The sequence below is a fragment of the Megalops cyprinoides genome, chromosome 8 (assembly GCF_013368585.1).
Source record: "Megalops cyprinoides isolate fMegCyp1 chromosome 8, fMegCyp1.pri, whole genome shotgun sequence".
Classification (NCBI taxonomy): Eukaryota; Metazoa; Chordata; class Actinopteri; order Elopiformes; family Megalopidae; genus Megalops; species Megalops cyprinoides.
This window is the reverse complement of record NC_050590.1, coordinates 29638254-29664354: the sequence shown is the minus strand read 5'-3', so window position 1 is coordinate 29664354 and position 26101 is coordinate 29638254. Positions and strand designations below refer to the sequence as shown.

General features: G+C 42.5%; 1 protein-coding gene across 1 annotated transcript in view; it reads left to right on the top strand.

The window, feature by feature from the left end:
* LOC118781655 (pleckstrin homology domain-containing family A member 7-like) overlaps window positions 1-26101 on the top strand; it is a 100634-nt gene that overhangs the window by 37109 nt on the left and 37424 nt on the right. Inside the window, exon 4 of the mRNA XM_036534663.1 lies at window positions 22708-22791. Within this exon, the coding sequence (XP_036390556.1) occupies window positions 22708-22791 (84 nt within the window). The remainder of the gene's footprint in view (window positions 1-22707; window positions 22792-26101) is intronic.

Below are 26101 nucleotides of genomic sequence, written 5' to 3'. Positions count from 1 at the left end.
AGAAACAATTCAGTTCTTTTTAGTCCTCTAAGATGCCAGGAATTATTTATTTTTCCACTTCATACAGTGTTATGTCTGCAGAGTTTGTGCAATAATACAGTTTAACTGCAAGTCTGAATTTACAGAGCCAGTCTTGCATGGTTTCTGAAGGGCAGAACACAAATGCCAAACTTTTTGGTTTATTGTTTTAAGCAGCTTTCTTTCATCTCAACCCAATACTGTTGTCATTTAGGCAAGACTGCATCGGACAACTCAAGCCATGGAAATGAAACTGACTCTCTCTAGTGAAAAATAAAAGCTCACACCATGTTGATCAGCATCTGACGACCTGGGAGATCTCATTAACTGAGTTATAGAGGATGGTAAGTGGGAGGTGTCTGACCTTTAATGGCTGCATGGCTTCCTGTATGACCAGGGCTCCTCTTTTGATTTCCTGCTGGAACTCCCCAGATATGACTGAGCCTTTTGATGTTTACTTTGTGGCAGGCAGTGAGTCATAAAGCTGCAGGTGAATAACTGGTAGAAAACAAAAGCTGCCGTTGGAGTGTAATCTGAGGTGGTGACGTACTGTTCACGTCAAAGCCAGCTGCAGCTCAGCCCCTCCCTCTCCAAAATCTTCCTGCAGGAATCAGGTGGGGGATTCCAGTCACGTCCTGTGTGTTGGCACTTGCCCCACCTAATGTATTATTCCAAACATTCCTTTTCTTACTGCCAGTGAAGTTGCTCTTGGAGGGGGGCAGATCTCTGGTGGGCTTTCTGCAGCTGTAAGAATGTGTTTAACTTTGTGCCTGTCAGCTTTGCAGGACAGTCTCTAACTGTAGATAAGAAAGCACCATCATTGTGACACATCACAGCAAGCAGCTGCTTTTTATATATTTATATTGCCTGTGATCCTCATATGAGCAGTTTGAATGTGGGACCAATGAAGCGATCAGCAAATGGGTCCTTGATCAGTTATCTGCTGCTAGAATGTCCCTGTTGGAAGAGACTTGATGGTCTTTGAAGCAAAGCCTTTCGATGCCTTTGTGCTGACAGTTACTTCTCCACTGAGCCAGTCTGAAGCAGGCGTGGTCTCAGTTGGGGGTTAAATTGCCATTTAATTTGGGTACATTTAAGCTGACGGGGCAGGGGCCTGAGCATGCATGCAACCCTAGTTTGGGCTCTAATGCTGATTAATCACTTCATTGGGTAAGGCGGCTGGTGCTGGAGGTTATAGAGGGACTTGATCACCTCCCCACCCACAACGAGGATTAGTGAGAGACCCGGCAGGATGGGCTGTGCACACTGCTTGAATGAGGTCAGGCTGGAATTCTGTCTGACCTGCTGCGGCTTGTCAATGGTAATACTTCCTCCCAGTGCAGCTGAAGTCTAGAACCGCATGGATAATTTCACTTTTGCTGCTTTAGCGGCCAGCGGGCAGTGACGTGAATACAAATGCTTTGTTTTGACTTATCAGGTTTTGATGGTCCCCCTACCGTGCAGCGCAGCGGATTTGCAGATTATCTCAACTTAATGCAACCAGCTGGGCATGGCTTCCTTTCTTCATAAGAAATGACTGGATTTGAAGTTTGAAATTGGATTGCTTTGCTGCCCTGTACACTTTGGTTTGGCCTCTCAATGAATCATCAGGAAGGTCAAAGGAAGTCACATGCCCCATAGACTGTACCTGTGGTTAGTGTTCTTTGACAGACATCCAAGAGAGGAGCCAATGACATCAATGAACGTTTGCTCTCAGCATGGGAGGCACAAAAAAAGGCTTTTGAAGTGTTTTAATCTGCATTCCAGCTCTTTGAGGTGTTTTTTCATTGAATGTGATCAGTGTGATCTGCACTGTAAATATCTTCGTGTTTATTTCCCCTATTTGCATGTGTTGTCATTGTTGTCATTATTATCAGTTTGTACTCATAGACACGAAAAAATCAGAGATAGCTGTGGCAATGTGTGTCCCGGAGCATTCTCAGAGTGGGGAGTGGAGCCACCTTATCCCCCTCTGGCAACCAAGGTACTCGGACCCCTTCTGATTGGCTGGCCATTTTAAGCCCCTTTCAGACATGCACTGAAAGCCAGAACTTATCTAGCCATTACCCAGAAGAGCTGTATGTGAGAACGCAAATGTCCAAATCAGTCAGACTGGACATGAGATGGACTTCACTCTGCCAGCTCCCCAGTACAAAGTCCGTCTAATGTCGGATTGAGTCCATGTGTGAATAGAGCAGGTCATTTTCCGGAGAATTCACAGCGAGCGTTGATGACGTTTCAACTGGTGCTAAACCGGAAGAATACAAACATCTGCTCCATACTCTTTTCTGCTTGCCTATATGTTGCTTTCCACTCTTTCCTTGATATTGTGGATATGTCCAAATACATATTATTTTGAGTCCAATGATCATTAAAGAGATAGGTATAGCTATACTGCCAAAACCTGTCTTAGTAGCTAGCTAAGCTGTAAGTAATAGTGATAGGTATAGTGAAATAGGTGAACTTGTGACCTAACATTACATAGTGGAGAATAAAAACTTATAAAAACCTTCCTGTTATGATAAATGTATAATTAATAATAAATTATGTGTACTGGTAGCACCATTTGGATGGCTAAGTCGGATTTTTTTATAGGCTACCCAAAAGTACATTAGCTATGTTTGCCTTCTCCTCCTCCGTGCCACATTATGTACCCATACCACCGAAAGGTAAGACATTGAAAAGAAAACACCTGAAAACCACTCGCGAATGGTTTTCATGAACTCGTCAATACTTTTCACTCGTGAGAATGCAAGTGGCGTCTAACTGGAAAATACCATGAGAAAATCTGGACGTTTCTAAACTCGCAATTATTTCACACGACAATGTAACATACTACAAATGTAATGATTAGTCATCGCATACTGGGTACTACACTGAAAAATAGCATGTAGAATACAGTATATACTTGTGTAGTACGCAGTACAGAGTATGCAGTAGGCGGTTTCGAATACAGCCACTGCGATTTCTGCAGCGTACTTTTTGCGTCATGTCCTGCTTCCTGCATGCTCTACCCAGGCACCGTCCCTCATCTAAACCAAACCAGAATATTTCCAATAGGTGAGAACGCATCTGACACGGATGATCTCCTGTTGTGTGCTGCATGTGTGAAAGGGCAACTCCGGACATTGTCCGGAGTTTATATGCAAAAACGGCTTCAGACTATGCCATTGCCTGTCTTTTAGTTACATCCTGCAGAGTGGCTGCACAGCAGAGCATCTCATCAGGGCATGAGAACTGAACTCTGTGTGTGTGTGTGTGTGTGTGTGTGTGTGTGTGTGTGTGTGTGTGTGTGTGTGTGTGTGTGTGTGTGTGGGATGTGTTTACTGAAGTTTCAGTGTACTTTCTTTATAATCATTGCAGTCAGGTGTAAAACACCATCTATTTGGGACAAAAATATACTACACTGGTGGCTGTAGCTGTGCAACACTTTGGAGTAACCAATCCAGACCCCCCTGTCAAGGATGCTTTGAAGAATAGGGATGTGTGAGAGGTGAAAGGCAATTGCTAGGAAGTGAGTGGCAGCTAGTTAAATGGTAGCAAGTCACTTGTAATACAGGTTACATTATGTTACATTATTATCATTTAGCAGATGCTCTCATCCAGAGCAACTTACATAGGTTACAGTTTTATGCATTTATGATTATTTAGTAGTACTGTACTACTGTACCTTACCCAAGGGTACAATAGCAGTGCCCCAGTGGGGAATCAAACCAGAAACCTTTTGCTTTTAAGCCCTGCTCCTTAACACTATGCCACACTGCTACTCTGTCTCTGATAATTTCTTTTTGTGAGCCAGAGTGCGTGGAAAGGGAGTTGATTGTTGTGAATGATAAATGTCCTTTGTTGTCATTGTAATAAAAAGATTTTTTACATTTCTGATCAGAGGTTTGTTTTGGGGTGATTTGAGAGAATACATTTTACATTTGAAATGTTGCATGTCATAAATTATTGCAGGATAAAGTGGAACCTGCATATTTTGAGTAACAGTGTTTAAACCACTGACTCCAGGCAGTAAAATAGTCTGGACTTTGACGCATACTCTGTGTTAGTTACTGATTAGATCTTTATTTTGGTGAATTAGGTTGATTACAAATATTTGAGGTTACAAATGTTGCAAAATAATTTTGTCCCTGTAAAGATACTATATGTCACTATCTGTATCTCACCAGTTTGTACTCATATTTTTGCCATAGTTACTGTGTGCATGTGATCTCACAGAGTTACCCGACATACTGTACTTGGGATAGGATTCAAAGCTAACATAGAAACTGCAGTCCATGTAGGATTTGTAAATGTGTGCTTATTTTTAGAATTTAGTGCAATAACACAAACAGAAGACAATATTAGTAGAAACTAACATGCTAGTCAAAGGGAGAGAAGAGTCCTACAGAATTAGTCTTAAAATGTTCAACACCTCTTCCAAAACATTTTTTCTTCCTGATGTGGAAAATACAATATCTGCTTGTGACAAATAGCAGGGCAAAATGAGGGCATTGCTTGAATGAGTGCTGTTTTATACTTTTGTAATGGAATTAAACCTGACTACATTCATATAATTAGTTTGTGGCAGAAGATAATTGACCACTGGTAATGCATATGTTTTGAATTTGGTGTTGAATGTTACACAGTGCTGGGTTGCAAGTTAATTTTCCTATAACCTAGCAAACTACTATATCTCATTACCTGTTCTTTTACTTGTGATAAGATGTCTGTCAGCATTACTGTTATCAAATGCTTTATTGAAATAAATTTTACTGTCACTTACAAATACAGTTGTTAACGTAATAGAGCACTTTGAAGCATTGATTTGGAAATATGTGAATTTATTGTATATATGTGAATTACAGTATATTACACCTGCTTACTAACCCAGTTATATTTACTCCTTTTGCTGCAATTTACATGGTTTTTGATTTATATTGTTTTCCGCACTCTTGAGTGAATTTGCATTGTTAAACCAACAGGCAGTTGACGGGTGGTGTTTTCACAGATCTCCTGGGTTTGTGTAGTGCTTCATTTTCAACTTTGGTAGAAACAGGAAAGTCAGTGCAGGATGAAGTCAGTGCAAATGCAAGCTCGGAGCAGTGCAGAAGAATGGCAGTGTGTATGGTGGTGTCACACTCTGTATCATCTCCTACCATTTGGCTCTGTGAAAATCGGCCACCCTTTACTGGTGATGTTATTGGCAAGGTACTGCCTCGTGCATGTCATTATGAGTATTAGTGCAGAGGCGAAATGCATCTCCTGTCTCTAATTTATCTGAACTTCTGGTCCTACTTTGCTGGCAGCCCAGCTCAATCTTGCTAAGATACACAGTGGTATACCCCTACAGTCCTTGACATGCCTCACCTCTCATCTGCACTAAAATTTCCTGTCCAGAATGCTTCAACTCTTGTTAACCTGTGATTCGGTGCAGCAAATTGATACATTATGACTGTTATTGCACATCACCCCTCCTGTGAGGTGGAACGGATAAACAGGTGTAAAATGTAGCACTGTAGTTACTTTTCTGGGTTACAGTATTCTTACAATACCTAGGTAGTGGTACTCATTGTAACACTAATGCTACCTGGGTTTCTTTAATTCTTACAACCTAAGATAGCAATACTCATGATAACAGTAATGTCTGTGTTTCGGTATTAAGATTAAGATTAAGATTAAGATTTCACTTTATTGTCAGATTGTTCTGAAATTTGTCTTGCATCCCATGGCATCAAAAGTTTCACATAGATAACAGACATATATAACAAAAACATAACATTTAAACACAATAACAACAACAACAAATATTGCCACATTAAACAAAGTGGCTATAGTGTATCACTTGATCAATTTCATGAAATTCCACCTTCAATACCTGGTGCTCAGTCCATCCGTGAACCTTACGGCTTACTTATAGCCCAGATGCTGATTTAATAATTTAACAGACTGGAACAAAACAAAAGTATGCTTACTGGCTAAGGTTTCTGATGCTGATCATAACAGAAATTGTATCGTTTATGAAGTTTATGTAAAATTAAGCCCAAATATATGGTTTTCAGGATGGATTACTGCCTTTTTTGGACAGTTTGGAATTTACCTTGAGCTGAGAGGTTTCATTTGACCATAGATGGGCATCCCTCTTCAACTAAGCAGTGCAGAGGGATGTTGAATTGATTGGCGTGTTGACCCGTTTTATCAAATTGGCAACAAGTGGCAGCAACAGTGTAGAGCTGAATGCAAGTGAGAACAACCTGAAATAGACAATAAAAGCTTGATTTACACATTGCATGTCACTGGTCAGTGTCACACTGATTGTTAATGGACAGAGAGGGGGGATGAGGGGCAGGTGCGGGAGCCCACCCAGCAAGTGGGGTGGTAATATTGGGAGAACATGATGTGTTGGTTTAGTGTTCAGTCTACCAGCCTGTGCCAAGACGACTGTGTATTCGGAATAGAAAACAACCATTCATGGAGATGGAGCTTGTTTTTTCAAGATCTTAGCCCCTCAGCATTTACTTCAAACATGACCAACTCCCCTATGAGCCCTGCAGGAAAAACAGAGGAAGCCTTTTACATCTGAAGATTAATATCAGCACTCACTATCTGTGAACTGATTTTACTCTTTTCCATTCTTACACAATGAAATGGGTAATGCCCTTTCAAGATTGCAGAATTCTGTCTCCTTCAAGTCTCATCTGAGATGAACGATGTCAGAGTGACATCCCTCTCTGCTGTCACAGTATTGGGACCATGCTCTGCTTTCTTTTGTCTCATTTGTTGTTCAATTTATTTTAGGTGTTCTGTGAGTTGTTCCCACTGACAGAGATGAGCCTTGTCCTCAGGTTGTCATTAATCCTCTCTTCCATTGATCCCTTCAATGGAATGAGAGTCCCTTTGTTTCAAAACATAGCCTTTATCTGCTATAGGTCTTTGACCTTGCTATTTAGTTTCCATCTCCTCAAATCCTCCAGTGCCTCTCTGAAATCCAGCATATTTGTCAAGCTTTTCTGTCTCCTAAAATGGAAGAATTCTTATAATTTGGAACAGAAAACAAAATATGTGTTGAGGAGAGGTCAAGGCATGTTCAGTATTATTTAAGGATCTGCTGTTCATGGAACTGTAGTACTTTTCTTACTTTATTATGAATAATTAGTGTCATCTGACATTATCAGCCTGTGAGGACAGCGAGTAGAGACTATGTCTGCTAAAGTATGCAGACCCTGTTACCCTGCAAGGCCCTGCTACTGTGTGATTAGGGGTGTACACTATAGTGTTTAAGTAGAAGGAGAATCAAGTGGTCCATGTGCCTACTACAGTCCAGGGCTGCTGTGATATTGGACTTCTCCCTTTTTATCCAGTCCTGTCCTCCCTGTCTACCAATTACATGCCTGACTGTTTTCCACCCTGGAATTGGAGAAAGGTCCTTCAAGAGTATACATGGGAAGAGCTTCCATAGAATTTCAGTGGGAGGAGCTTCCACTGTGTTGCTTTAATTATCTGTGCTCTAGTTGGTTGCCTGACAAAACTCCTCTGTTCATGTGAGGAGTTGGACTTCTTTTGAGTTCTCTGATAATCACCCAATCAAGTGAAAGGGGAGATATAAATGTGCAATGATCAAATTTCCTCTGAACAATGTCTGAAAATAATTCTTCCTGTAGCTGTTTTAAGATTTGTTGTTAACCAAGTGTATTTTTTCACCATATTTTACCACATGGAGTTTCAAAGGAGTTTGACCTTTAACTACTTGGATAAGTATGTCTGTCAAAAAAGATCTACTGTTTACCATCCGAGGCTATATGATTAAACCTGAGAGCAAAGAGTATCCTTGGAACTCTGATGGGTTTATTCTGTACTGGATACTGCGTGTAGAGGGACTGTTAATAGATGCCAGCTGTTTCTGTCCTTCCACATTTAAAACTTTATGTCTTAGTAATCTAAATCTTCAGTTAATAACATAAGTAACTTTGTGGGTATCTTAAGTACAGGACTTGTTTGCTTAGTAACACTAAACAGGCATGGTCAGCAACACCTTTTGCCTTGCTTAAGACCACTAATGATAGATAATTGATATTATGAGTTTTCTAATGTCATTGGTTTCCAGATCCTGACCAAACCCCTTAGTAGTAAGCGAGAGCTGTTAGGCCTACTATCAGCCCACATCAGCACTTTCTTTTGTCCATTTGTACAAAACTAGTTAAATTATAAGTATTCATAATAGACAATAGGGGTATGCAAAAACATCGTTTCCTCGATTAATCGTTTTTTTGTTTATTTATTTCGGCCGGTTCGATATCCATCTGTAAAATTTATGGATCGATCTTTTAGGCTAATATGCACTTTTCCGGTTTTCTGGGTTCATTTCCGAAATGGTTAAATATAGCCAGAGAATTAAATAGACGGGCAAAAATGACATAGCCTAACTGTGGCATTAAAGGCAATTACTAGTCCCCCCATTAGATGTCGAAGGCATCGTGACACATGTTGCTGAAACAAATGGTCCAACATTTTGGTTCCAGTCAGACATGGAGAAGAAGCTTATCGTGGCAGTGTCGGGTTTCCCCATACTCTACAATTTGTCTCTTGATACGTACAGAGATATAAATAAAAAGATGCATGGAGAAGGGTTTCCGAAATCGTGAAGATGCCTGGTATACATATTCATATATATGTGCATTGCAGTCACAACTTTTTAGCTTTAACTTTAATACAGCGCCCAACCACTACCTCGCTACCTAACTAGCTAGTTGTTCATATTAGGCTAGCAAGAAAACGTTCATAATTGCTAAGTTGCTACTGGCAGTCAGCTACGTTTTGTCAGTCATTGTAGCTACCTTACAAACCAGCTTTCCCCGAGCTAACTGATGCAAACACATTGCTGCTTCGTGTCATTAATAAGTAGGCAATGATACGGGTTGGTTTTGTTTTTAAGGAACTATACCCACGTGTTCCTCCAATAAAAAGATTTTTTTAACATCCACGATACGTTCTGTGAATTCGGACGTTATGTGATTTGGATGTTGTGCAAACACCATGCTATATACTTAGCAAACCTATATGGAATAGGCACGAGATTGGATGCTGCTGTTTACGAGTCGAAGCATAGGATACACTGTTATACGGTAAACGTCTTAATTGTAAGTATGCAAAGTTCACATTAAAATAACGATAGAAAGTACAGTACAGTATATAGCATACATAAGACATTAGCATAGGCGTTTATTATGACTATCAGGACATATGTATTATATGGTATACTATATAGTGTACTATTATACGCCTGGCAGCGCAATTGCTTTATTTCCATGAGGCATGAAATAGACGTGTTGCGTGCGGGAAGCGTTGCCTTTACTACGTCCGGTTACGTCCGCTACGTCCCGTTCTGCGATCGGGATTTTTAAACTTTATTATAACTTTATGGGATTACGGACGTATGCGAATTGACGTTGTCCGAATGGACGTTAAGCAGCGCATGACTGTTCTTTAGTGAGTTTCACAATTTCCAGTGACTCTGCATTTGTAAATTTGTGTTCCCTTTAGAGCTTTTTAAACATCTCTCCAAATATGGAAAACTGGTATATAGTGTTTCATATCTCATTCCCAAATCGATATTGAATCGGAATCGAATCAAATCGGATTGAATCAAATCGTTAGCTTGTGAATCAGAATCGAATCGAATCGGGGCATCTGTGCTAATACCCAGTCCTAATGGTCAAGTTGATATCATTCATCACTGGAACTGCAGTTTGATAGGTCATTTAATTCCTCAGAAAGGCTATCTCAGGATCACTAGAAACAGCAATTTCTGGTGGCAAGAAAGTGAAGCAAGAGAATTGGCAGAACCAATTTTGAGTTGACTAAATTAGAGGAAATAAAAATGCAACAGAAGCTTGCTGCTGTCTTCACATCCAATTAGCTGGATGCAAGGCACACCAGTCAAGGCTCACCTTCATCTACGAGACAGGCCTGACAGCTAACCTGAAAAAAATTACACCTAGAACTCCTGAGGTGGTGCTGTTTTCTGCTAAAGTGAACAGGTTTAAGTGGCAGACAGAGAGTCGAGAGCCCCTTAAAGAGGGGAGTGTGCAGGGGCTCTGGAGTAGCTCAGTCAGCTCACTGTTGCCCTTACAGGTCAATGCAGTTACAGTCTGTGTCCTGCATGAAGTATGCAGATTAATCTCAGACATGACCATGAAAGTTAGCATTCTGACTTTTAAGCTGCATAAACTGTTTGTACAAGCTATGTGATGAAGCTGAAAAGTTGAAAGTACTGCTGCTAGATGTTAATATATTTGCATGTCTGATCTGTTGCAGCAACATGAACATGTTAATCATGTTTCCCACTATATTTTGAAGTGCACACATTTGAATGAAACTTGTGCAGTCAATGTCCATGAGGAAAGTGATACCGTTCCAACACCATTCATGTGAGATCTGTCCTCTTAACTCAGATGGGAGCTCATCTATGAGTTTATGTAGGCTTTTTCTAAGGAGCTGGTCCCTCTCAATCAGCTCAGTGTCTGTGTGAATAGCCAGTGGATTGTTTTAGTTCATATCATTCTTTCCCAACTAAATGCCCATTTGTTGTGAAAACTGCACGCTAAATGTGCCATTGTTGTATTTTTATTAGCAAGTATAGCATGCAAATGATTGTTAAAATGACATTCTATACCTGCTCTTTACTAGGTGCATGACTTGAATCCAAGTGTGGTGCAGCAGGTGAAAGCATGACCTATTTGTCCTAAAGCTTTGTGCTTGCATAGCATGAAGCTAAGTGTGCCCTCAGCTGGTTCACCTGGCCCTTATATAAGCTCCTCCCATCATATTTGTAGGAGTGGATTTACAAGTGAAAGTGTTCTGATGAGCTGTGATCTCCACAGCTATGTGACCCTCAACCAGCTCTGAAGATGTGTGTGTGTAAACATGTGCACGTACGCAAACACACACACACACACACACACAAATATTCAAAAAATCATCAAATTTTGCCTCACCCTTTATGTGTCAATCAAACCAAACATACAAAAGCATTATTTAGCCTTTGTATAGGAGGTATGTAACAGCAGCAATTGGTGAATCCATTCTTTATGTGGTGCTCTCCCAGTCTTGTCTCCCCCCCCATAGCCCAAATGGAAAAAGCTCATTTGCAGCGAATGGATGACCTGGCTCCCAGAGACTGTGTGTTATTCTGCTCAGCTATTATGAGCCTCTTAACGCCACTCAGCATGTTTTCATCCCCATTGCATAAAGACCTTACTCCATCACAACTGTTTATGCTAATGCAAATATTTTTATTGTCTGACCGATGGCTGTGGCTAATAGCCAATCTGTTCCCGCAGACTCATCAAGATAATTACAGTGAATCAAACAGAATTGCATTGGTCAGTGGCATCAGTTAATTTGTACTGCATCCCTCTGCCCTGTGCTACATTTACTAACGATTTTTTCAAAGTTTGATCATAGTTTAATCAAGGTAGGGTTTGTGTCCAAGCAGTTCACTCTGTGTCTAAGATATTGCCGGTCTTAGGGTGATTTAGTGTAAATGGACCTACATAGGATACAGCCTTTATGATGTTGTTCCCATTCCTCTTGAAACGTTGAAAGCAATAATACACAGTATGTGTAATCTAGATTAGTATCTGCCTACATGTCTGAAAAAAAATATTGCAGGTAAGTGGTATGACTCGAAATCAGCAGTCATTTTATTTATTCCAAATACTTCCAGCCTGTGTTTTTGTTTATTTAACATGTTATAGTCCAGTATACCAGGTCTGTGTCTGGAGCCTGACAGTAGTGCTATTGAGACCCAACTGCACACTTTGTGACACCTGTCCTAGTCACAATATGTTCAGTCAGCAGGAGATACAGTTCAGAGGCTTGAGTGTGGCTGGGCATTCAGCGTTTCAGTCAGCTAAATTTCTCACATTAAAGTGGGCCTGACTGCTGAGGCAGGGAACAGGGCCCTGAAGGTAAATCACCCTCACAAATGTCCATGCCACAGGACCAGGGCTCTAATGTTAGCGCTGGGGGCTGTAAAACAATGTGTTTTCTCCAATAACATGCTCACAAGCCCTGACAAATCGCTAATAGGATTTTACTCTGTGTTTTGGTATTTATTGTTCCCTTTTTTGGCGCAGCCAGCTGAAGCAGACCGCGGCATGCAGGTCGGCGATCTCCTGGAGCTGTTTTCACAGACGCGTGCTTTGCGCGGTGTTGACATGACAGGCTGCCATGCTTGGAATCTGCATATGCTCTGACTATGCATTCCCACCAGAGGGGTGGTGACGTTTTCATTGGGAGCGGTTCTATTTTAGTGCAGCTGCTGCCAAACCTGGAGAACAAAGGCAGCCGCTCCATGTCCAGCCGAATCGCTCAGCACTGTCTCAGGACCCTTTCTATTCATTCTGCACTAATCAGAGCCCTGCCTGCATGCCTCTGCCTTACGAGTCCATGTGTGTAACATTTTAGTCAATCTCCTGTGCATTTCAGCCAAGACCACATCAGTCCTCTTTATGACAGGCATTGCAGCATTGCATTGTCAAGGGTTTTTCATCGCCAGGAGCACAGACGTGCTTGGGGTGCTGTTCTCCGAGATGGCCATGCTGGCCTGTCAGCAGTGCCATATTGTGTGCCCCACACTCTGGATGCCGTTGTGTCAGAGCCAGGATGAAACATAGAAACGGAAGATGAGCTACTGTCATTGTCCATAACACTATTCAGAGGCTCTTTGTTGTGCCATGACCTTGTGCTCCACAGGCCAAGTGATGAAGGGCTAGAGAGCAGACAGCGCTCATGTTCTGGAGAAGGTGCTGTCTGTACAGCAATTGGACAGCGCTCATGTTCTGGGGAAGATGCTGTCAGTACAACATTTGGACAGCGCTCATGTTCTGGGGAAGATGCTGTCAGTACAGCAGTTAGACAGCGCTCATGTTCTGGGGAAGATGCTGTCAGTACAGCAATTGGGACAGCGCTCATGTTCTGGAGAAGGTGCTGTCAGTACAGCATTTGGACAGCGCTCATGTTCTGGAGAAGGTGCTGTCTGTTCAGCATTTGGACAGCGCTCATGTTCTGGGGAAGATGCTGTCAGTACAGCAGTTGGACAGCGCTCATGTTCTGGGGAAGGTGCTCTCAGTAATGCAAAAGAGGGCAGCTGGAGAGGTTGGATTGTTCAGCAGATAAAGTAATGCCACTGACCCGAATCCAGGGTGTGCTGGAGATTACATTGTCCAGAGTTTGTTTTTTCTTTTTCTTTTTCATTGAGACTCGCCACCATTGCGTCTTGAGCATCAGTTATTAAGGATGGCAAATTTCCAAAGCTAAACCCCATGGGGATGGGAGAATATATGGAAAATATGAAGATGAAAATGAAGCATGGCTTTGTATTTTGGTATGTAGAAATGTTTTTAATTTAGCCAAATAACTGCCTGATTGTGGTGTTAATGGAACGAAAAGATGCCTTGTTCTCTCATTTTCTGTGATTATGTCAAAAAAATGAAAAAGATATGTCAGAAATAGCTCCATTGTCTGCTTGAGCTAACCAATAATGTAGAAATGGACAAGTGTTCTTCCTAGTGGCTCTTGCTTATCTATCTAATGGGCTTTACCCAATCTGGTTGGTTAATAACCATCATTAAAGTAATTTCTGTTGCAAGGCCAGGGCAGGACAGCACGACTGCACACAGCAGGTCTGCACAGATAAATGCGCTCATTTCCACTTCCCCCTCCATTCCAAATGGGCAAGGAGATTAGGCCATGCCATAGGCATACATGAGAAAAACTACGATTTATGCCTCAGCATTTACCTTCGTGGACTGACTGTTCCAGAATGTCTTTTGGAAATGGAATTGAACTACTTAGTGTGGTCATCTGTTCTTTATGCGTAACCTAAAGAAGAAGTAACAGGGAAGGTTGTTGACCATTATGTCAGTAGCTGTCATCCATTCATTAAAGATTATGACCTTCCCATGTAAACAAATACAGCAGGCATAAATTGCATTGTCTACAGTTACTGTAATTACACCAATTTGTTTGGTTCTAAATATGACATACAACCATTTAGACTCGTCAGAAAGCTAATATACTGAATAAACAGTGATTACAACTCAGCTCTGGTGATAAAAACAAATTTCCATGCCCACCTTCCTGCGGTAATGAATGTTGCCTGCAGTGCATCAGCTGTGGAAGTATTTTTGCTGGCAGTTACTGCAGTGTGTCTGCAGTTACTACACACATGGGCTTATTGTTATAACACATAAGTTCTCCAAAAATCTTCTTCCCTACTGATCTGTATGTAATTCCACTGAAGATTTCTTGGCAGCATTAACAAATGATCTCTGCTCAGAATAAACCTAGTATGTGGATGGTTGTCAGATATAGTATCAGTTCTCAGCCAATTACTGAAATTACTCCTTTCTCATTATACTAATGGCACCATCTTATAAAACACAACTATAAAGAACAGAGCTGGCCATAGTAGAAATGTAATGAATGTCTTTGCTGTGCTAATTCCAAACTGAACACACAGGTGTTAGGATAGAACTAATATCTTGGGTATGAGCACAGTTTCCATGCTGCCGCCTCGTCGCAGTGCATCATGTAGGAAGACAGACTGCTTCTAATGGAACTTTACTTTTAGTCTTTTAGTATCCTCTTGCATTGAAAGTGGTGCTGAGGGGTTTATACATTAATTTATGTATCAAAGTGCCCCTGTTATGAACTCCTTTAATGTGGGTGTCTTTACTGTTGCTATCAAAATGAGTACCAGGCATTGCAGTAGCGTGGGATGTGGCTCACAAGACGACGAGCTTCATTCTGCTCCATCTACAGCAGTTTCCACTGGATTAGCATTCCCTTGCTGTATCTGGGAATTCTGGAATGTTGCATTAATTAAATCAATAGCTCTCTTCTTGCTAGTAATGTAGTCAGGCCATCCCAGATACCCTGGTATAAATCCACCCGTCTACCATGTATGCCCTGGTATGCTCTCAAACATGCAATCCAAGATCATTTAGCCACCCTCATGGGCATCAGCGGAACCTAATGAACCATTGAAATAATCATGAGGGGAAATAAATATCACACTCTCCTGAATGTTTCAGCAGCACATTAATACACAGACAATGCAGAAGCAAAAAGGTGGGATGAAAAAGTCAGCAAAATGGGAAATTCATTTTTTTTCTCACTTTTTATTCTCACTTTTCATTTAGGCACAAAAGCTGGTGAATATCACCAAAAAGCAGTGCAGCTGCTGTCTGTCAGGCCACAGGCAGCCTTCCAGCCTGATCCAAGTACATCTTGCCGAAACACTTTAGACCGTTATTTTAATCTCTGCCTGTCGAAGTTTCCTAATTAAGCAGTGTGACTACAGTATAGAATGTAGGTATTGGCCCTGAAGTGCACTCATTTCATACCAGAGTCAGCATTGACTCTAGAGTTGTTGGTGTTTTCTACTCTTCTGTATAACACTCCAGTTAGTCTCCGCTCACAAGTGGATTAGTGTTTGGAGTGTAACCTGGCTCTGGCTGTCAGTGAAGTGATAATTTAAGACGTGCGACCTGAGCTGTTGTACCCGAATAAGAGGAGGCATGGGCCCATTGCTCTAGTGTTCACAAGAGAGAGACATTCCCCATAAAAATATGGGTGTCGAGAGAGCACATGCGCATAGCCCGCAGCCTCATCAATTAGGAGCCAGGATGCCTGTAATGGGAACCCAATGTCAAAGCCATCTCACACCTTCCTGTTAAATGAATGTTCAAGGGTTGCTTGAACAACAGCGTAGCCAAAAACTGTGCTGTGACTATGTTACTATATGAACAAATGTTAAAGGGGACCAAGTTAAGAATTGAAAAGAGCTGACTGGTCTTTTGGAAGGTAGTGTGCTTTCAGTGTTGAAACAGCCCCAGAGAATGGGGGGGGGGGAGTGAAAAATGTTTGCCTTGGATGTAAATAGGTGAGAAATGACTCCACTCTCAGGCTCTGCGGCTGTTGGTTCTACCCTTCAGGGCAGGGCTTGAGTTTGTTGTTAAAGTGTCGCACAGTTGAGAGAGAGAGAGAGAGAGAGAGAGAGATAAACTCCATGCCATTCCCCTGAGCTCCTGAGCTGGGAGCTGAAAGTGAGATCTGGGCGTCACCACCCAACACTTCACTGCAAGGGAATTTTCAGGCAGGCGCTCCAACGGGGACAGGAGCAGCCGTAGAGAAGCGGTGGAAAGATTGCATTTCTCCCTCTCCTCTATTCCTCAACCTGCTCCTGCTCTGGCACCCCTTTTCTCTACTGAAGCCAGAGGGATCATGAAGACCAGGGAAGTAGAGCCAGGGGAGAAAGGATCATCTGCTCTGTAGAGACAGGTAAATGTTGGGCTGCTCTTCTCAGTATGACAGTGCAGGAGTGGAGAGAGTTTGGGCCTTAGAGATTTCATGGAGTGGCAACAGGAAAGGTGTTGTGCAGTTATTGAGTTTCCCAGTGGCATTGATAGAAAGGCAGCATGTTTGCTGCCCGTGCCTTGACATGGCAAAGGCTTAGACTCAGCTAGATTGCACCTCGCCACTGGGATTTAGCGTGCACACTTGAAAAAGGATTACCATGAGTCCGTTGTTCTCCATGGCATTTGGTGCAGCGCAGTGGGCGCACCTTGGACTGTGAGAAATCGCTGCTGCTGTATCTCGTACGAGCGGGAGTAGGGAACAGCCATGTTTGTGAACCCAGAGCTTTGTTTCAGGAGCTGTTCTTCGCAGCAGTGAGAAAGGTTTCACAATCTAGTCTAATCCCAGATAAAAAGCATTGGCTGTAGCTCAGAAAGGCAAAGATTGAGTGTGGGTGCTGATAAAAAGCTATACAAAGCTGTTCACACTAATGGGCAGTTTTCACTGGGTTAAAAAATTTCTCATTGCATTATAGTCTGATGTCTTCTGCACTAATTTTTATCCAATGACTTTAAACTAATTGCTGAGTTTGGTGAGATTACTAGCTGCTCACTGTTTTTGGCCACACAAGGGCAAGAGTTCACAATTACTCTAGCAGACCACCCAACAAAGTGCAAAAATTGCCAGTGCTACAATGGAAACGCAACGGACTGTCATGAATTGGAATTGTCACAGGAAAAATTTGGTTTTGGAGATGGATCTCCATTATATCAGTCCATCTTCATCACCAAGAAAAAAAAAATAACTGGGTGAATGGGTTTTGAGGATGGGGCAATATTTTCTGATTCAGGTGTTACTCCTTATCCCAGAGAACCAAGGAGGAACGCTTGGGTTGTGTAACAATATGTTTATGCCAGGCTCAGCATGTGGCAGTTGGGGTGACCCCTGTAGTGGCAGACATGTTTGTGTAACCCCTAAGCGGTCGCTGTCACTCGGGAATGTCTGAGGAATCCCACGGTGCAGTGCACCAGCTTGAGGGTTTAGCTGTAGCTCTGCATCCTGTGGATCTACTCTCTATTACTGACCCTAAACCACTGTGGTCAGACAGGCTGCTGCTGTGGGGTTATAGAGCACCAGGTGTCTGTGTTCAGGGCCGACCACAGTGCTAGTGCTGACAGGACATGGTCTAACCTCAAAGCTCTGCTGGTTTAACATTTTGCACAGTGTGTAAACACTTGGGACAGTTATATTCATTATAGCCTTGTCCTTGGCTCTGACACAAACCAGAAATGTTTGTGCATGCATGTCTGTGCAATTGACATAAGAAGTAATGGTGGAAATAATGAATGTAGTATGCCCCATTGTCCATGAGGAGTTGAAACAAAGAGGCAGCTAACTGCAACCAATTATTCTTTTCAGAATAATGCCAGACATGGATGGTAATGATTCCCTGTGCGAATGAAATGGTGCATAACAAACAGCACTTTGGCTCTTTGTTACTGTTGCACTTGGACATGTTACTGGACATTGCAATCCAGTAAATTCCATGTCACGTAGTTTGGAAGTGACGTGATAGAGACAAAAGAGCTAAAGCACGCAGATTTGTAATTGCCAATGGAGGGGAAAGCAACTGCAAATCAGTAGCAGTGCAAATGGCTATGCTGTTATCAGCACCGTGTGTGCATGTGAACTCTTACGGCGCTGTGACAGCACTCTGATGTTTGTGTTGCGCTGGTTGACCTTTTGAGAACTTGCAGCTATAAATCTTTTCATGTGAAGCGATGTATCAAATTCTGTGCCATTCCTCATAAAAAAAAAAAAAAAAAAACACACACACACACATTCTGATGGTGGTGTGACCTCAGCCACATATGAATATACTTCAAGGGTGAAATGTCTTTTTGTACTTGTATCTCAGTTCAAATGCTTCCTTTATCAAGATGACTGTGCTGCTGTTATGGTCATCACTGGCTCTGTCTGAAGAGGCATGTAGACCTCTGGAATCCTGTGCAGCTGTGTTCCTTGTCAGAGTTCTCCACTGGGGCATTTGTTGCCTGTGGTTACACTCAAAAGGAAGTTTAATCAGTCCTCTCCCTGCATGAGAGCCACACAGGTAGCTCTTAGGTTTCCCTGCTGAACTGGAGTGGATCTGCCTGTAAACACAGAGATGTTCAAAGAGCTGCCTGTCAGTTTGTGTCCTAACTGGGTCAGGGTGGAGGTTCACTACTGTGCTGAGGCCCCTTCATGGAGATGCTGCTTTCCGTCAGATGTCCTGGAGGTCTGTGGAGGTCTGCAGAGGTCAGAAGGGGGAGGGGATAGGTTTCAGACCTCATCCTGTCTTCCCCACTCCTTGCCTTTTTTAGCATTTGAAGCATTGACTTTTAACAAACTGCATCGCCTGGCAGCCGTGGAGAATGTCCTATGCACATGACACTTCTTGATTCTGCAGAGAAGTCCATCCATGCACCAGATGCCATAGGTTCAATTCCCCCTCACACCCCCGCATGGTGGAGCAGGGTTGGGGGCAGGGACACAGGGCACCGCCCTGTCACCACGCTGCCTGCCGTGTTTACTGAGCCTGATGTGCCAGTGGAGAATTCAGGAGTCTAACCATGACCTCCCCTCAATGTAGGTGAATGCCATGCCTTACACGGGCAGGCTGGGCTTGGTGGAGGCAATAAAGCTGAGGTGGTTATTCCCATTGGACAATGAAGTCATTTTGAGATGAACCAGAGGAAACTCCAAGGCCAGAGTGAGTGTAGTGAAACTGCAGCGACACAGTAATACCCTTGTTAAGGGCTCTGATATCCGCTCTGTTTCAGTGGTAAATATCCATATTCACCGGTGTTATCAGTTGTAGCTCGTTGTAGATTTATCATTTGTGTTCTTGTGTAAGACAAGGGTCTCACTTATTAAATGATCTGATCCTCAACGATCTTATGTGTTTATTTAAATATCCACTGTTGGTCTATCCCTGTGAATATCTTCACTTGTGCTGCCTCAGCAATGTAAGATTTGTGGATACATTCATATATGCATGCATACATGAATACATACATATACACACTCATGCATTCATGCATACATTCAGATTACTTTTAACCCACTTATACATATAAAGTAAAAAGTACTTATTATTTGCATGTTTTTGCGTGGACTACTCAACATTATAGATTATAGATGATATTATTATGCCTTGAGATATTCAAATGGCGCTTTTGACAACCATGACAAGAGTCAATAGCAAGACTTTTTTTCCCCTCTTCTCAAACTTCTTCTGCCTATTCATCAAGAGCAGCATACCAGCTTGTTAAAACATGGGGCTTTATTACTTTGGATTATAGACTAATTGTCGGCATGAACTTTTTGCATTTTGTGCGCTCTCTGTCTCAAGGGGCAGTTAGTGTTTAATATGCATTTCAAAGTTGTTGCACAAGTAGCTCTTAAACTGCGGTCCTACCTCTGCATGAAAGATTAGTGTGAGTTTTTGTGAAGGAAAAAGCCTTGTTGTGCAGAGGCTTCTGAAACAGCAAATGTCAGCAGAATCTAATCTCTAGGAAAGAGAGCGGTCACGTTTTAACACTGCTGAACAGTGGGGTGCAGTGGAGCTGGGATGTCACCCTAAGCTGATTGCATGGATATACCAATTGCCCTGATGGTCCAGCACCTGCACAGCAGTAAAAGTGAAGCTCAGTTTGGTGTTGTGGGGCAGGGAGCATATTGTGCAGGACAGTATATTTTAGAGCCTGTGCTGTGGGGCCCATTCTGAGCACAGGAAGGAATGCCTGATGGGTACTCTATTTTTATATTGTTCTGCCATTCACAGAAAGGAGCCTCTTCATTCAGGGCTTGGAAATTTGATTTGTCATACTAGAACTGAAGTTTGGTATCAACTAAAAATATGACATTGTGAATTCCACAATGAGGTGTGGAAATGGAGTTTGCCCAAGTCCCATCTTTTGTTAATATCTTTCTTGAAGGAAGAAAAGGACCATTGCATAATGTAGTTCTCAGAAGCTATTCTCTTTCCAAATGCTCAGCGATTGTGTAGTTGGTTTTTGTGTTGGTGAAGTTGTTTGAAGTTGGGTATTTAAATTTTTTATCCTTTACTCACACTAACGCACCTGCCTTCATCCATGTTGATATTTACTCTGAGAGATCTGAAGGTGCTACCTGCCACAGTATGTTCATCTCCCCCAGGAAGTGGTGTTTCTTTGGAAGATCGATTCAAACAAAGAAAATACTAATCTATTCATGTTGAGAGCTTGTTGCCAAATATTACATCAGAGATGCAGGGGATATCTATTGGACAATGCAATGAAGATGTCCCAGCCCCTAAAGGCTGACAACTGTGCCCAGACTTCAGTGTTCAGCCCTTTCAGTTGGATGTCTGCTAGATCAATGAGCCTGTGTCTGTTACTTCTGCTTGTCCAACAGCTCTTCAGAGGTGCTGACCATGTTGGATCATAAGCTGTCTTCATGGTGACTGAATTGGTGTAATATTTTGCACTCGCTGTTGAATTTGACTGGACGTTGCGAGAACAGCACTTGTCCAGGAGTTAAGATGCCTGAGGTGTCCCATCATCCCATTCCTGTGGCATTGCTATATACATGGAGCTCATTCGATTATCACACACCTTTCAATCTGGATGAAATGCTTTCACCAGGGGTGGCCAAACCTCTCCTGGAGAGCCACTTGTCCTGCATGTGTTAGATCTCTCCCTGCTCCAACACAGCTGATTCAAATGATCAACTCGTTATGAACTCCTGAAGCTGCTGAATAACAAACTGATCATTTTTATCAGCTGTGTTTGAGCAGGGAGAGATCTAAAACATGCAGGACAAGTGGCTCTCCAGGAGAGGTTTGGCCACCTCTGTGCTACACTGACACACATAAAGTCCAAGTCACCCCCAGACAGACCATGTAACATAGTTTAGGGTCACATGTGATGCAGGATAGGATTTTAGATGCATGTTTACCTGTATTTTTACTTGAAACACAGCCCAGTTTACAGAGAGCCACATTTGAAATGGTAATGGGATGAGGCTCTAAGGGGGGCCACACCAGTGTTTCCAGTACATGTGAAATGTTTTCCAAACCACCCATAAACTACATTTTGGCTGCATGCTTGGACATAACCCTTTAAAGCATCCTCAGGTAATCTGGGATGATTTGAACCAGGGCTGTATCTTGGAGAGGGTGACTATTACTTTACTACTTATTTCAGTTGTGTCTATTTTGTCTATGTAGAATTCTTATTCACTGAAACTATTGTGAGACATGGAGTTGTATAAAGATACCTGTGCACATTTTCTGTTTGCAAGGTGCCATTGTCCAGATCAGTGATTCACAGCAGAGCTGATATGTATTTGCATAAAAGATACATCACTCCGATGAGTTTCTCAGTCAAGCCTATAGAGTGGAGTGCTTTTCACTCTGCTAACAAGGAAGCAAACATATACGTGTCACACTGAGTTAGTTTCAACCCAGACAGGAACAAGAGCAGATGTGTGAATTTGAAATGAAAAAGCCAGTTTAACAGGACAGATAGAGTAAAGCTGTTCCTGTAAGGTGACGTTAAGGTGACATAGCCTGGGGTGGTGCTGTGTGTGATGCTTTGAATTAAGAACTAACTCTGTGCAGAATCAAAGCCTGTTGTTACCACCACCACTTGTCTTATGCTGCAATTTCATGCATGAATACGGATGCACTGTAAGTTTTAGCACTGTAATTTTTGCACTGATTAGCACTGTAAGTTGGCTGTTCAGAAACAAGCAGACTATAAGGCATGGTTCCTTAACTTTTAACTGTCCACTGGTTTGTAAGTTTGTCCATGTAGCTGTTAGGCAAGTTTTGCAGAAATAGTGCACAGGGTCATGGAAAAAGAGGGACATTGTTGTATTTTTTACAGTTATATAAAGACAACAGTTCCCCAGTACCTCCTCTTTATCCCAGACACAGTACAGCGTGTTAATGCCCCAGTTTAACGCAGCGGATGGTGCAGCATAGTTGAAATCGATAAAGTCCTGAGTCCTACCACAGGAGCGCACCGCTACTGAGCCCTCCACTTGGTATGAAACAACACGAGAGCTGCTTGGCCAGGCAGCTGCAGCCCCCCTGCATTCTGCACGGCTCTGGGAAAGTCATAGGAAGTCTTGAAACTTGGTGCACTCCTGCAGAATTCCTACCCCATGGCAAAGTGCAGGACGTGGAGCCGGAATGACGAATCAGGAATGATTGATGCTGGGACACTAATTTTGTTCTGCCTTTTTTTTTTGATCTCCCCCACCATGCCACCAACCTCCCTTTCCCCCCTCTCTTCCCCCTCTCTATCACTCCTTCAGCCATAACCAGAGAACGACGGCATTTCAGCACCCCGTAACAGGACAGGTTTCCCCCGAAAACACGGACTTCAACCTTCAGGAACTGTGAGTGCCCAGCTTCCCTTTCAGTTGTCTCTGCTGATGAGCATCTGTGTGTGTGTTGCTGGTTGTTTGTCGAACATGGAATGGGACAGTTAGTGTATCAGTGTCCAAGATGCATAGATTGGAAAAAAGAGGTGGAAAGCACTGGTTCCCCCCAATGAGACATTTCACCACTGGCTCAGGAGCATGAATAAATGTTAATAAATGAAGATGGCCTTTCTCCAATAAATGAACATGGATTGATTCATGGTGTTCTTGAATCACAATAGCTGCATCAAGTCCCAGGCTGTTGTGTTTTTATGGCGGGTGATTACAGTAATTGAAGTCACAGCAATGAATTGAAGCTGTCATTCACAAATGTCTTTGATCTCAGGGCCACATGTAGGCAGTCCATCAGCCCATAATGTCCAAAGACAGGTTTATGTTAGTTATAGTTATTATTTTTAGAGTCATTCCATTAATGTGGTGTTATATGGAGTTTTAATCGACAGCTTCAATTTAAGAGATGTTTTTTTAACTCTTAGGGTGCCAGTTTAGTACCTTGGGGAGCATGGATATGCTGTGTCTGAGCCCGGGAGTGGGAGGGTAGGATGGGGAAGGGAGTGGCAGGGGTGCAGTCTGCCCATCTCCCTTGGGACAGGATCAAATTACAGCGCCAGCAGATGCCGCCTGTACCAATGGAAAGTTTTCCAAGTGGAACAATGCATGTGAGACATAGTAGTTAAGGAGCTGGCTTTGAAGCCAAAATGTACAGCTTTGTGTCGAGGGAGATGCACTGCTGTTGTACCCCTCTGCAATAAACTCAATGTGGATGGCATATATATAGCTGTGTATAAGAATGATAAAAATATTAGATGTAATATGTATTATCTTTAATGCAATACAGGAAGGCTGTTGAGCTCTGCCAGCCCAGCTGAGAGGGGTGCTTAATTCCTCCCCTCCATACTTTCAGAGCCCCCGTATTCCCAACAGTTTAAATGCCTTTAATGTCCTTAAATTCAGGAGGAAGATACGGAAGCTGATGGCTGCTCTGAGGCCGAGTGGGGCTCGTGTTTATAGATCTTCTGTTTCCTTCCTGATTCAGGGGCGAATTCAAAGGTGTGAGTGTGACTGTCTCCCTAGCACAGCTCTCTCCATCTCCTCTCATCTCATCCCTCCTTTATTCCTCGCTCTGAGCTGATCCACTGGGAGGTCCCAGGACACCTGGGGGTTCGAGGCTTAGACCTCACGCTTTTAACTCCCTCTCTCAGCAGTTCCTGCTCAGCTATTCTCTAAATGGAAGACAAAAGATCAGTGAGCTTGCAAATCTCTCACTTAGACTGATGTCACCTTATCGTTATGCATCGTCCCATTGGAACAGTCAGTTTTAATATTTAGTTTTTTAATCACATTGTTGTATGCTGAAAGAAATTAGCAGAATTTGCTCTTTCATTTAAAGAATGAGATAAAACCTAAAAAAGGCCACCCACCAGAATGAAATCATTCTGAACAAATATAAAAGATGTAGACTATGACTGGTGGGCCCTAGAGTGAATATCACAGAGCCCCATCAAGCCAATTTCTCACAGGCAGGTGACAGGCAGCCAAATATTCCTGCCAGGTCCTGATGGATATTGCTCATTAGCAGCCTTGTGTGTGCATGGGGCTGTATCAGAACTGCAGCCAATGGGAAGGAGGCTCATTGAGCACACATCTCCCAGACCTCCCGGGAGAAATGACCCATCGCTGTACTTCTTAACAAGAAGTGACCGCTGTGTCTTCTGCCAAGGCATCTGCAGTGTGCTACCCATTTCCCAGCGGTCAGGGGGGCGCAAGGCTTGTTACAGTGGGTGAAAGAGTCATCATCTTCCAGCACATCAGTAAGAACCTGAAACCCCAGTTCTGCCTCGTTACTCACAGAGGGGGAAAGATTTTAAGGATACAAATGTTTGCGGTTTGAACGGCAAAGAGTATCCAAAAGTAAGCCTTAATGGCACTCTCAAGTTTCAGACGGCTGTTGTCCATTTCTATTTTTACTTTTTTCTCTGTTCACCCCCCCTTCCTCTGTCCCCCCAGCATCCCCCTGCTGTTCCCTTGCCATGGATATTGCCTCCCTCCGACAGCTGCAGTGTCTGGTGATCTCTTGGAAAACCATGTGAGCGATTCGATGACTCCCTTTCGCACGGATTGCCGGCCGCCAGCAAGGCCAAGCTGTTGCTTGCCGTTGCCATGGCAGTGGCAGTGTGGATTTCAAACACCTGGGAGTTAGCTGGATACAGAGTGAGAGAGCAGGCTTCCTCCTGGAAGATATGCTTCTGTAGATATATGGAGTGGTGCTCACAGCAGTTAGATGAGGTGACCAGGCCACAGTGTTCTACCAAAGCCAGGGAACAGGGAAGGGACTGTTTGAGCCGGGACAGGTTACACTCAGTACTGCCAAGAACAGTGCGGTATTTATGTTATCTATAAAGAGCCTCGTTTTTTATATGTTTATTGTTTTTTCCCTGAAAAACATATTTCATCAGTATCATTTTTCATATACTTAAGAATCAAATGTTTTTAAAAGACTTTTTCTATGTTCAGTGTTTTTCATGAGGCTATTTAATAACCAAGTATGTTTATTTATGATGAACAATAACAGACACTTAACCCTTTAATAGACAACATTCTCTCTAAACACATAGTATGATAAATTACCTCAATCAACACTGAAGTCTTTAAACTATTTACATCAGTGGTGTAGACATATAGGCTTTCCACTATTGGTCTTTTCTTTTAAAATTTAAACCTATTTTACACTACCCCAGCTGTCTTCAGTAATATCTAATATCACCTCACTTTCATTGATTAACTTCATATACATAGAGTGTGTAGCTGTAGCTCCAATCATTGTGAGTTGTACCTAAGAAATGTTTCCTTTAATGTTTCCTTCATGAGAGGAAAAACCCTTTGAAATGAAGTGATGTAAGTCCTTTTAAGACTTATTCTGCTTTTCTAAAATAACAGTCTCTGTCTCTCATAATTTCCCACCAAATCACATTTTACTACCGATCACAGGGAGAAGAAAAGTATTTGGTACATCCACAAACAGGAAAACATAAGTGAAAGCTGACAACCACATTTTGTAAGCATACTGTAGCAGTTTTTGTCATGATGCCCTACTGTCCCTGAATTTCACAAGTGGGAAATGTTGCAGATCATTCTGCCCAGATGTATGCTGAAGGAGAAATTGAAAGAAATTTGATTTGAATTTTATTGGAGAAAGTAAATCCACACAGTAAATGGTTATGGGTGCAGGAGGTGACCAGATAGAGAAGCTGTAATTGGTGACTGA